The sequence below is a fragment of the Naegleria gruberi genome, assembly GCF_000004985.1.
Source record: "Naegleria gruberi genomic scaffold NAEGRscaffold_36, whole genome shotgun sequence".
NCBI classification, from domain to species: domain Eukaryota; phylum Heterolobosea; class Eutetramitea; order Acrasida; family Naegleriidae; genus Naegleria; species Naegleria gruberi.
In genome coordinates, this window is record NW_003163291.1 from 2339 (window position 1) to 14400 (window position 12062).

Below are 12062 nucleotides of genomic sequence, written 5' to 3' on the forward strand. Positions count from 1 at the left end.
ACAACACAATAACAACAATATAAAAAAAACATCTAAACATCCAAATCATCTCTTGTTGCATCTCTTGTATTTTAAAAAATAGTGTGTGATACCTATTGATTGTTGAATATACTAAAAATGGCGTCTCAATATAACGATGATATTGATGATGAAAATTATGAAAAGAAATTAGAAAATGCATTTAATAGTGAAAAATCATTACTTTTATCTAATAGTAATAATAATATTTCCTATTATGATAATAATGTAAATTCTATTAATAATAATTATAATGAAATTCCAATTTTAGTTGAAAAGAAAAGATTTTCAAATTTTACAAAAATATTTCAATCAGAATCAATGAAGAGAGTTAGAAGATGGATAGCATTTATTGTTGGTTGTTTTATAATGACTGCAAGTGGTACTCCTTATTCATTTTCATCTATTAGTCCTTCTCTAAAAAAGTAAGTTTTTAATTTTATTTAAATATAATTTATTTTAATTATTATTATTTTTTTTAATTTAATTTTATAATATTATGAAAATAGAACATTTTTATTATCACAAAGTGAAGGTATGTTACAATTATATTGTTTTATTAAAATAATAATATTTCTATAAATAGTAAATTTAATAGGAACATCAGCCAATTTAGGATCTAATTTTAGTTTTATATTTTCATTTGTAAATGATATATTTGGATCTAGAATTAGTAGTTTATTAGCAGGAGCATGTTTATTTTTTTCATATTTTTCCATGTCCTTAATTGTAACTGGTAATTTACCATTTATAGATCCATATATAGCATTTTGTTTTTTAATGTTTTTAATGGGAAGTGCATGTGGAGGTGGTTTTATATCTTCAATTTCTACTTCAATGAAGAATTTTCCAGAAAGAAATAGAGGTCTAGTTAGTATGTATTTAATTTTATTTAATGTTTATTTATTTTTATTTTTTATTTATTTTAATTTTATATTTAAATATATATAGTTGGAGTATTATCATCTTGTTATGGTATTAGTAGTGCAATATATTCAGGTGCATATTTATATATATTTCAACAAGATTTAGAAATTTATTTAATATTTTGTGCTGTATTAGGAGGTGTTGTAGTAATGATAATGGGTCCTATATTTTTAGATAGTAAGGCTAATTCACTTACTATAAATAGTAATAATAATAAGAATAATCAAAATGATAATAATAATCAAATTGAAAATGAAAATGAATCATCTAATGTAGATAACGTAGATAATTTACATGATGTTGATGATAATGTAAATAATAATTTAAAAGAAAATAATTTAAAAGAAAATGAAACTTTAAAAGAAAGAATTACCAAAATAGAATTAAAATTAAAAGAAAATGAAGCACCAAATGTCAATCCATTTAAAATGTTAATTTCATTAGATTTTTATTTATCATTTTTAATAACATTTTTATTTGCCGGATCAGGAATTGTAATAATTAACAATTTAGGATCAATAGTCCAATCTTATGGTGGTAAAAATGGAGAACAAAATAATATGGTAATTGTATTTAGTTGTTGTAATTGTATTGGTAGAATTTTATTTGGATTTGTGAGTGATAAATTATTTAATCCATTAAAAAATTTAACAAGAATTACATTTATAGGAATTACTATATTAATGATGATGATTGGTCAATTTATATTTTCATTTTTACCATTACCAGGTTTTTATCCATTAATTATTTTTGTAGGATTGAGTTATGGTGGATTTATGGCATTGAATCCAAGTTTTATAAGTGAAAGATTTGGCGCCAAATATTACGGTTTAAATTCTACAATTCATTCATTATCATCTTCATGTGGATCGTATGCATTTTCAACTGGTTTAGCTGGTCATTTGTATCAATTAAATATTAAGGAACCTAGAATGTTAACATGTCATGGTAGAGAATGTTATGAATTGACTTTTATTATTCTATCCGTATTGAATGGTTTAGCCTTTTTATTAACTTTGATTTTACATTGGAGAACATTGAATTTGTATCACTTGTTGAAATTTAGAAGACACTTGTTGGAAAAATTAAATTTATTACAACAAGAAGAAAAACAATTGGAATCAACAATAATAAATTAAATTTAATTTATGTACGATACTCATTAAAACATTAGTTATTAATAGTAGTAGTATTTCAACTACGATAGAATTGTGAGATTAAAGCCTTGTGTGTTCATAGTTGATAGTTGCACACAGTGCACTCTCCCATCAAAATAAAAAAGCCTTTGAAAAAAAAAATGTCTGAACTTTATCAACAGGAAGGTTCTATTATTATTGATGATGGATCATCATCTTCGGAATTAAAAAGAAAGAGAACTGATAATGATAGTAATAATAACAATGATACAAACAATGATGATAATACTAATGATGATGATAATAATAATTTATTAACAAGTAAATATAAAATAACAAATACTAAAACATTAAATATTATTAAAAATGTATTTAAATTAAATAATGTTGAAAGAGATGTAAAAACATTTGATTGTATTGATCCATTTAATAAAAGTAATACAATTAAAGGATGTATTGTTACTAAACATGGTAAATATAATGGATCAATGATTATTGATAATATAAATGATATAAATTTAAATGAACCAAATATAGTATATAATATTCCAAATTTAAATTATTTATATCCTAAAAAACAAAAAAAAGGAACTTGTTTTTTACCTGAAAATTATTTTAAAAATATTAAAAATTTAAATAATTATTGTTTTATGAATAAATGGAATGGTTCAAATATAGTATTATATAAATATAGTAATAATGATGGTATTGAATTTATTAGTTGTAAAACTAAAGGTACTCCAATAGTTGAAAATAATCCAAGACATTCAATTTTATTTTATGATTTAACTGTAAAAAGTTTACAAAAATTAAATTTATTTAATGAAAATATTTTAAAAAATTCAAATAATATTTATTTTTCACATTTTATTAATGATAAAAATATTAATTCTCTATCTTGTGAATTATGTGGATATGAAGAACCACATCTTGTTAAATATAATTTTGATATTGAATTAAAACCATTACTATTTTTATATAATAATTCTAAAATTAAACCATGTATTTTAGAATCTATTAATTTAACAAATAATATTGAATTAACTAATAATGAATTAAATAAAAATGAATTAAATGAAATAATTGAATTAAATAATATTAAAATTAATAAATTAATAGAATATAAAAATAGTTATAAAACATTAATTGAACAAGTTAAAACATTACAAGAATATAATTTTAAATTAAATGAAAATTTTAGAAATGAAAATAATTTAAAACATGCCTATGAATATAATCATTTTATTACAGAAGGATGTGTTTTATATTTACTTGATAAGGAAAATTATGTTTGTGATAGAAATTTTATATTTAAAATTAAACCAAATGATATTGAACAAGTTCATTGGGAAAATTTTAATGAAAAACATGAAAAATTAATTGATGAAGTTTTATTGAAAATTGAATTGAGAAATTTAGATTTGAATGAATTTAATATTAGAAGAGAATTAGATACAATGGGTGAAAAGGAATGGTCTAAATTTTCAACTGATATTTTGAAATATGTCCATAAAAAGAAGGGTATTAATTTATTATTAAATAGATGTAATAATACTAATAATACTAATAATAATACTGAAACTGATACCAATACTGATACTACTACTAGTGCTAATAATAATAATAATCAAGAGAATGAAAGTGAAAATACAACAAGTGAAAGAGTGAGTGAGAATGAACAAGAACCTCAAAAGAAAAAGATTAAACAATAAAATTTTGGCGCGCAATTTTTTACATTTTTCAAACAATAAAAAATACATCAACAATGTCTGGTAGGTTTTTCAATATTTGATGAATGGATGAATAATTATCATGGATCATAATACAAAGATAATAAACAAGAAAGTATTTTAGGAGATTTCACCCCTAGTGCTGCTACTCTTGAACAAACAAAGGAAAGAGTGCACTCTAAAACGAATTATCATGCCCTTCCGGTTAGAGCCTATCTCGATCAAACTGTAGTTCCAATCTTGTTGCAAGGATTAGCTTGTGTTGTTAGAGAAAGACCAGAAGATCCAATACAATATTTGGCTTCCTATCTTTTGAGACATAATCCTAACAAGAAGGAAGATGATGAAGATGATGAAGAAAGAGAAATTGAAAAGTCTGATTAAGCACCATTAACCTCAACTCCCAATAATTTTGTACCAATATATTACCTCCCATCGAAACCATTAAACTTCCTAACACTACTAATGTAAAAACAATTCCTGTAGTAATAATAATAACACTCAATATATTAATTTAATATCAATGAAAAATCTCATCATTTAAAACCTTATTCTTTGATTCTGGGTGCATGATTAAGGAAAGTAATAGCACTACCTTCAAAGTGTTACTACCCAAGATGATGTGTCGGCAATAATACTGTTGATGGAGGATTCCAGTAAAACGGTTAATAGTGATGATCCCTGCTCATTGCAAATGAATCTTTTAAACTACTACAATAAAGTCAGTTGATATGGACGGTTACAGCATGATTTTGAAATAATAACGTTCAAAAAAAATGTCTATGGGTCACTATAAGCCTTACTTTGATCAAAAGTTTGATGCTTATCAGGAGTATCGTAAAGAATTTGTATTAAAATCCTATCGGAAAACCTCAAAGAAATTACAAACTAGTAGTTATTCAAAATTGTTTAATGATAACTCATTAAGAGGAGTTAGTGCATGGTTAAAAGAACAAGCCTCTGAGAATGATAGAAAACAATTTCATACTCTATTTAAAAAACTAGGAAGTACTTTTGAAAATTTATCAAATGTAAAGAATCCATATACAGCAGATAGTGAAGTTGATGCATATTTTCATGCAGCTAGTAATTTTGGACATGGAGTATTAACAGATAAAGCAATTAAATCAATTGCAACATATTTCAAAGATAATAAGAATAAGGAAGATATGGATTCTTTTAAAAAGATGATGTCATCAATTACTTCCTATCAAAAACATATCCAACCTCAATCACATGATCATTACGAATTTAAAGAAACAACTCCACATGTTGTTGATCAGAAAAAATCAAGACCAATCCAACAAGTTGCATCTGAAAAGTATGCAATGACACATAATAGACCTAAAACTGCTCCAAATGTTAGACCTATTATATTTCCTAATGAATTTACTACCACAAATACTTTATCAATTGTTAATCATCATCCAAATACAAACACCAACAATAATACATCATGTTTAACTGCTAGGCCATCAACTTCTCATGTACAAAGAATGCATGATAGAGTTTTTAATTCTAAAGTACCATTCGCAATGGCACCTTCTAATATTGTAACAATGCCAACTTCTAAGACTGACTTTACTAGATCTAATTCTAAAGTTCAAGAATATACTAAGGTTCAACCTGCATGGAAGGCAACCACTTGCCCAACTGCTTCTGGAGGTGTTGTTCAGCCTTCTTTCTCTGTCGATTCATTAGTTCAAAAAGAAAGAAGAGAAGCAAGGAGGAAACTTCCAACATTTTCACAAACATCCAAACCATCTTCTCAGCAAGCTAAGAAACAAGACAAGATGCCAACTGTAGCTCTAGGGAAAACAACTTATTATTCCACTTTTCAACCTCAAGCAAATATACCTTCAAAACCTTATCATCAACCTCAATTATCTAAACCATTTGGAGATTATGGTACAGTTGACTTTTTGACTGAATATTGTAAGAAATATTCGAGTAGTAAAAATAAGGAAAACATTTCAACAAATAATAAAGTGAAATGATAATTTATTTTGATCCAAATTCTTCCATCCACTTTTTATATCTATCAAGCTCAGCTGTACCCACAGAAGAGCTCACGTTTTTTAATGTCTCCAAAAAGTTGTTCATTGAAATAGGTTGATTCTTCAACTCGTCTTGTTTTGAGATTAACCCAGTTTTACCAAAGCTTTCAATGGCTTTTCTGAGGACCATCATAGCTGCATCTCTGCAAATTAACTTAATATCAGCAGGACTGTAACCTTCTGTCAATCTAGATAACTCATCAACATTAACATCTTCGCCTATAATTAATTTATCCAAATAAAGTTTGAAAATTAACTTTCTTCCTTCATGATCTGGAAGAGGAATGTGAATTCTCTTTTCTAAACGTCTTCTCAAAGCATCGTCAAGCTCCCAAGGGTGATTGGTAGCTCCCAATACTAGAACCATCTTCTTTTCTTCTGGATTCAGTGCATCATTATTAGCACCATCCATTTGTACCAAAAGTTCTGTTTTCACTCTTCTGCTTGCTTCATGTTCACCTTCTGATCTCTTTCCACCTAAGGCATCAATTTCGTCAATAAATATAGTACTTGGAGCATAGAATCTTGCCATTTCGAATAATAATTTGATTAATTTTTCTGATTCACCTCTCCACTTGGATGTCAAAGCAGAAACTGAAACACAAAAGAATGTAGTTTTACATTCAGTGGCTACTGCTTTTGCAAGCATTGTCTTACCTGTACCTGGAGGACCAAAAAGCAAGATACCCTTATATGGAGATCTAATGCCATTGAAAAATTCTGGCATCATGATTGGTAAAACAGCTGCTTCCTCAAGCAGATTTTTTGCTGAATCCATTCCAGCAATATCTGTCCAGTGAGTATTACATTGTTTATCCAAAATTTCCTTCTCAATAATTTCAGCCAAATCCTTATCAGCTGAACACACTGGAACAAATTTTGGTTTTTCTTCTCCATTTACGATTACAACAGGTGATTCACCTCCTTCCTCTCCAACAGCCATGTTATCCTTATCATCCATCTTTGACTTTTTGTTTGCAACTCCAGGAGTTGGTCTTTGTTTGTTATCTTTAGAATATTGATTTCCTAGTAACTTTGCGTTTAGCTTCTTATCGACATAATTTGCGACCTAATATTCTTATGACAGAGATGAGCGTTGATACTTACTCGATTATTAACTTGTTTTGTTGGTGGTTGATTAAGAACCTTCTTATCATTTGATAATCTTTTTGGTTTTGAAACACCTTGAACTGGAGTAGGAGGAAGCCAAACATCAGGATCATAATTATCTTGAGGAGGTGCTCCACCACCAAGTTGATTTGGTGTTTTAGCTCTTGGAAGTGGTTGGTCATCATATGATGTTGTTGGTGAATTATTTGCAACTGTATTCACAACAAATGCAACTCCTCCACCTGCCGATTTCTCTGATGGATCCTCAAAGAACTTTGGAAGTGGTTTCATTCTTGCTCCACCTCCTCCATTATTATTACTATTATTATTATTACTACTTGATGAAGAATTACCCCCAGAAGAAGAAAATCCATTACTGAATATATTCAATTCGTTTTGTATGTTTTGTATAATTTGATATTCTTGTCTGAGTCTTTGTTTTAATTGAGACCATTGTGTTTTCAAATCCATTGGTAATATTGCTTCACTAAGGTAAGAATCAATTTGATCCGAGATACCATCATATGTTGCTAATGATACACTATAATTACCGAGAAGAGCATGCTCCCTGGCTAATTTTACACTATCTGTTATTCCTTGAAGATGGTGTTTTGGCATTTTTTTGTAGATTGATTGGCGCCAATATTTCCTTCTTCCTCAAATAAATTCAAAGTTATAATACAATCACATGTTGAAACATTTAAAAACAATGAGGAATCAATGATTATAAATACCTGACAACTCGAGATGTTTTATACAACAGTGAATTCATATACATTTATTTTAATACAGTATGAGACAATTATTCCTTCTTATCATCTTCCATCTTATCTTCTGGTTTCTTTTCTTCTTCTTTTTTGGCTAAAGCATCCAAGAATTTTAAAAGACCTACGTTAGTATGTTTACGTTAAAAATTGAAATAAATAACTTATTGTGAAATAGTGTATAAACTAACCTCCTCCTCTCATTGGATCTACAACTGATGGATCAAGACCAAATTCTCTCATCAATCCTCCTAATTGACCTGTTGCTAAAGCAGTTCCAAAAACATCCAAAGTTTGACGGAATTGTGGACTTCTGATATGACTTAATAAGTTTTGAGTTGATTTTTCATTATCACCTTCAGGTAAATTTGAGAATAATTCATCTCTATTATTAATTGATGTATTTCTCTTTAAAATTTCGGAGAGAGATTCAGATGTGAGAATTTGATCCAATCCAATAGATTGTTTTTGACCTCTTTGTAAACTTTTCATAATTTCTTGTAAGGAGGCTAATAATGTGTATTGTGTTGTGGTGATTTGTGTTGTGTTTTAACCTACCTGATTCATTTTGAGAACTACCACCTTGGCTTGATGATTGACTTGAAGATTGTGGTTGAGCACCTGTTGGATTAATACCTTGAATGATTCTAGTCAATTGATCAAGTTGGACAGCAGATTGAGATGATGTATTTGAAGTTGGAGCAGTAGCAGATTGTGAGCTAGAAGTTGGAAGCAAATCTTCATCAGCCATATCGTCACCAAGAGGTGGTTCATTAATATATTCATTAATCTTCTTTTCATATTCTGCATCCTTGTCAGCGCTTGGTTCTTGCATCCAATAGAATGCTTCTCTTCCATTAGTAAACTTTAACAAATACACTCTGCCATCCTTAACTTTATCAACTTTACTGAATGTAACATCTCCTGGGAAGAGAATGAAATCCTAATTAATTAATTTCAATGAAACTTAATCCAAAATAAGATTACTATAATTGCATACCTCAATAACTTTATCACTTCTATCTCTCCATTGGAAATGTACAAGTGGATCTTCGTCACTTCCAGCAACTAGAACAATTTTACCTTTTCTATTATCGGCTTTAACAACAGAACCCTCCTTGGTCAACTTTCCGGCTCTAAATTCAACTAATGGACGCTAGAGTTTCATGTATTAATTAAATCAAGAAGAAACAATAACACATACAGGTCCTTGTGGTGTATTAAATAAATTGATCGAAGACATTTTTTTAAAGAGTTATTTTTAAAATTGTATTTCCCTCCAAGATCAAAGCCTTTTTTTGTTTTTTATTATTTCTTCATAGATGAATTATTCAGTTTGAAATCTTATTAAGAAAGACCAAACATTCACAATTTTTGTTTTCAACAAAACTTGGAATTCTTCACAATAAATTATTGAGATGAAAGAAGTGTAGGAAATTCCGAAGACTCAATTTCGGAATGAGAGTTCCTTCATCTTCATCATCACCCTACCAATAATATATTTATTATTAATTATTTTATTAAAAAAAATCATCCACACCACCATCAAAAGATGCCATCATTTGAAAGTGCCTCTGATCTCTATCAAGAAGGAAATGATTTATTCGTCGATGAAGAATATGAAAGTGCCTTGACTAAATATTCTCAGGCTATTGAAATGGAAAAGAAGGCTGAATATTTTGAAAAACGATCAGCCTGTTATAATCAACTCGGAAATCACAAGGCTTCATTGGAGGATGCGGAACAAGCAATTTCACTCTCACCAAATTCTTTCAATGGTCACTTGAGAAAGGGTGTTGCTTTATTCGAATTGGAACAATATGAACAATCTAAACAAGCATTGGAAAAGGCATTGACAATCAAGCCTGAAGACTCAAAGGCTAAAACTTGGTTGAGAAAAGCTAACGCTGAGCTTAAATCATCCACTCCATCTTCCTCTACACCTACACCAACCACTACTACTACTCATACTCCTGTAACAACTACCACTACTACTCCACCAACTCAATCATCATCTACTTTATCAGTCGTCCCACACAAAAAGAAGATTAAATGGAATTTCTTCCAAATGGACGAATATGCAGTATTGAGTGTTATAGGATTGCAAGCAACTAAGAAGGAAGATAGACATGTTACTATCAGTGAAAATGAAGTTACAATTTCTATTACAATTCCACCACAAGAAGGAGTTCCAGCTCAAATGGGAGATGAAGATTTTACCAAATTTGAAAGAACATTTAAATTATTTGACAGTATTAATCCATCAGAATCAAAGATTGAACAATTACCTTCAAAATGTGAAATCAAGTTGAAGAAGGTTCATCCAACTATTGAATGGCCTTCTTTTGAAGAAGTTGGAAATGTTAACAAATTTGATCCTCAATTCCAATCCTCAAGCGTTTATACTACTCAATTCGATCCAAAGAAATATCCAACCTCAAAGAAGACCGACTTTGACTCCCTTGACAAGATTGCCAAGAAGGAAGAAGAAGAAGAAAAACCAGAAGGTGATGCTGCTTTACAAAAACTTTTCCAACAAATTTACTCGCAAGGTAACGAAGAAACCAGAAGAGCCATGATGAAGAGTTTCCAAGAAAGTGGTGGTACTGTATTATCCACCAATTGGAATGAGGTTGGTTCTAAGAAAGTTAAGGGTGAAGCCCCTCAAGGAATGGAGATGAAGTATTGGAATAAGGAATAAATGATGTACTTGATCAATCTCATGAATAAACCTTAACTAAGCAAGATGTAAAAACCTCCCATGTTCTCTATAAACAAACTGCCGAGCCAAGTTCAATAGACGTTGTAAATTGCAAGTGGTGATTGAAATTTTTAACTTTCCAAAAAAATGAGAACAGGTATTCCATTAACCGATGCAACAATCACAGCCAAAATTAATTTGCCACCTACCAACACTCTTCAACGTTCATATCATTGGTTCAGATTTTACATATCGCCACCAAATAAGAGTTGAATATCATGGTAAATATACGCCAATTAAAACCAAAGTTTTAGGAAAAATTAAGGAAATTAGAAACTCTAAGAAAGTCAGTAATAAGGTTAAGATAGTACCATTGAAAATTCAAAATTCAAAACCATCATATAAGAACGGTTTTTCCATCCTAATAGATAAGAGTATAGAAGAAAACATTGATACCTGTGAATTGTATAGTATTTTATTAAGTTGGTTAAGGGAGCAATTTAACTCCTTTGCTAAAATTGAAGAGGTCCACTCCGTTCCCAATACCAAATCTCTCTTTGATTCTCATCAAAAATTTACTTTAATCCAAATTGAAAACCAATTCAAGATGGATTTAAAAGTTGATCTTGATTGTAGTTTCACAATTTCAAACTCATTCTCTGAGGATCATTGGAAAGAGGTAGCAGATGAGTATGATTCTCTCACCTCAACCTCCAATTCAGATGTTGAAGAAGATTCTTCTCCTAAACATAGCTACAATATCAATCAAGGAAAACGTTTACCTGGATGGATTCCAACACATGAATCCTCAAGCAATAAGCTACAGGTGCAATATAAGTCTGATGAAAGCTCAGATCATTCAAGTAATTGTATCCAGTTGGAAGAAAGAAATAATAGTTGTATTAAAGTACATAAATCAGAGAAAGACCCTGGAATCAAACGCTCAGAAAAATCAAAGGAATCAAAAATTGAAGTCACAAGAAAGGGATATGAACATGATAAAACAATTGAGAATATAAGAGGTAGACTTGAGAAAGAAATAGACGAATATGTACTCGTACTTAAGAATATGAGAGATGAACATGAGAAAGAAAGAGATGAATATGAGAAAACAATTAAGAACATGAGTGATAAACATGAGAAAACAATTAAGAATATGAGAGATAGACAACTTAATGAAATAGATGAATATGAGAAAACAATTAAGAATATGAGTGATAAATATGAGAAAACAATTAAGAATATGAGAGATAGACAACTTAATGAAATAGATGAATATGAGAAAACAATTAAGAATATGAGAGATGAATATCAGAAAATAATTAAGAATATGAGAGAAAGACAATATAAAGAAATAGATGAATATGAGAAAAAACTTAAGAATATGAGAGAAAGACAAATGAAAGAAATAGATGAATATTGAGAAAAGCTTTAAGAAAAAGATGAAAAAAAGAAAGAAAATGAAAAAAACATGTAAATACTTCAATTTTTGATATTTGATTGGCTTTATTTGGAATCTCGCCAATGCAAGTTAAAATAAAACAACTCTATCTGCTTATATTTATAATTTTATTAGTGCAAACGACAAGGTAATTAATTTATCAAAAATTTGAAATGCC

At 29.0% G+C, this 12062-nt stretch overlaps 5 protein-coding genes across 5 annotated transcripts; 3 read left to right on the forward strand and 2 right to left on the reverse strand.

Annotated features, from left to right (window-relative positions):
- Positions 1 to 117: 117 nt before the first annotated feature.
- Positions 118 to 2084, forward strand: NAEGRDRAFT_69687 (uncharacterized protein; the record flags this gene model as incomplete). Its single annotated transcript, XM_002674965.1, has 4 exons — positions 118 to 443; positions 528 to 553; positions 617 to 892; positions 970 to 2084. The coding sequence occupies 4 exons, from the start codon at positions 118 to 120 to the stop codon at positions 2082 to 2084; spliced, it is 1743 nt and encodes a 580-aa protein (XP_002675011.1).
- Positions 2085 to 2242: 158 nt separating this feature from the next.
- NAEGRDRAFT_69688 (uncharacterized protein) lies at positions 2243 to 4195 on the forward strand (the record flags this gene model as incomplete). Its single annotated transcript, XM_002674966.1, has 4 exons — positions 2243 to 2402; positions 2760 to 2879; positions 3201 to 3737; positions 3924 to 4195. The coding sequence occupies 4 exons, from the start codon at positions 2243 to 2245 to the stop codon at positions 4193 to 4195; spliced, it is 1089 nt and encodes a 362-aa protein (XP_002675012.1).
- A 1601-nt stretch (positions 4196 to 5796) lies between these two features.
- On the reverse strand, positions 5797 to 6517 carry NAEGRDRAFT_83220 (katanin p60; the record flags this gene model as incomplete). Its single annotated transcript, XM_002675038.1, has 1 exon — positions 5797 to 6517. The coding sequence occupies one exon, from the start codon at positions 6515 to 6517 to the stop codon at positions 5813 to 5815; it is 705 nt and encodes a 234-aa protein (XP_002675084.1). The 3' UTR covers positions 5797 to 5812.
- Positions 6518 to 7780: 1263 nt separating this feature from the next.
- Positions 7781 to 8985, reverse strand: NAEGRDRAFT_69690 (uncharacterized protein; the record flags this gene model as incomplete). Its single annotated transcript, XM_002675039.1, has 5 exons — positions 7781 to 7866; positions 7934 to 8251; positions 8301 to 8685; positions 8743 to 8898; positions 8947 to 8985. 5 exons carry the CDS (start codon positions 8983 to 8985, stop codon positions 7781 to 7783), a joined length of 984 nt encoding a protein of 327 aa, XP_002675085.1.
- A 2065-nt stretch (positions 8986 to 11050) lies between these two features.
- Positions 11051 to 11866, forward strand: NAEGRDRAFT_50477 (uncharacterized protein; the record flags this gene model as incomplete). Its single annotated transcript, XM_002674967.1, has 1 exon — positions 11051 to 11866. One exon carries the CDS (start codon positions 11051 to 11053, stop codon positions 11864 to 11866), a length of 816 nt encoding a protein of 271 aa, XP_002675013.1.
- Positions 11867 to 12062: the final 196 nt, after the last annotated feature.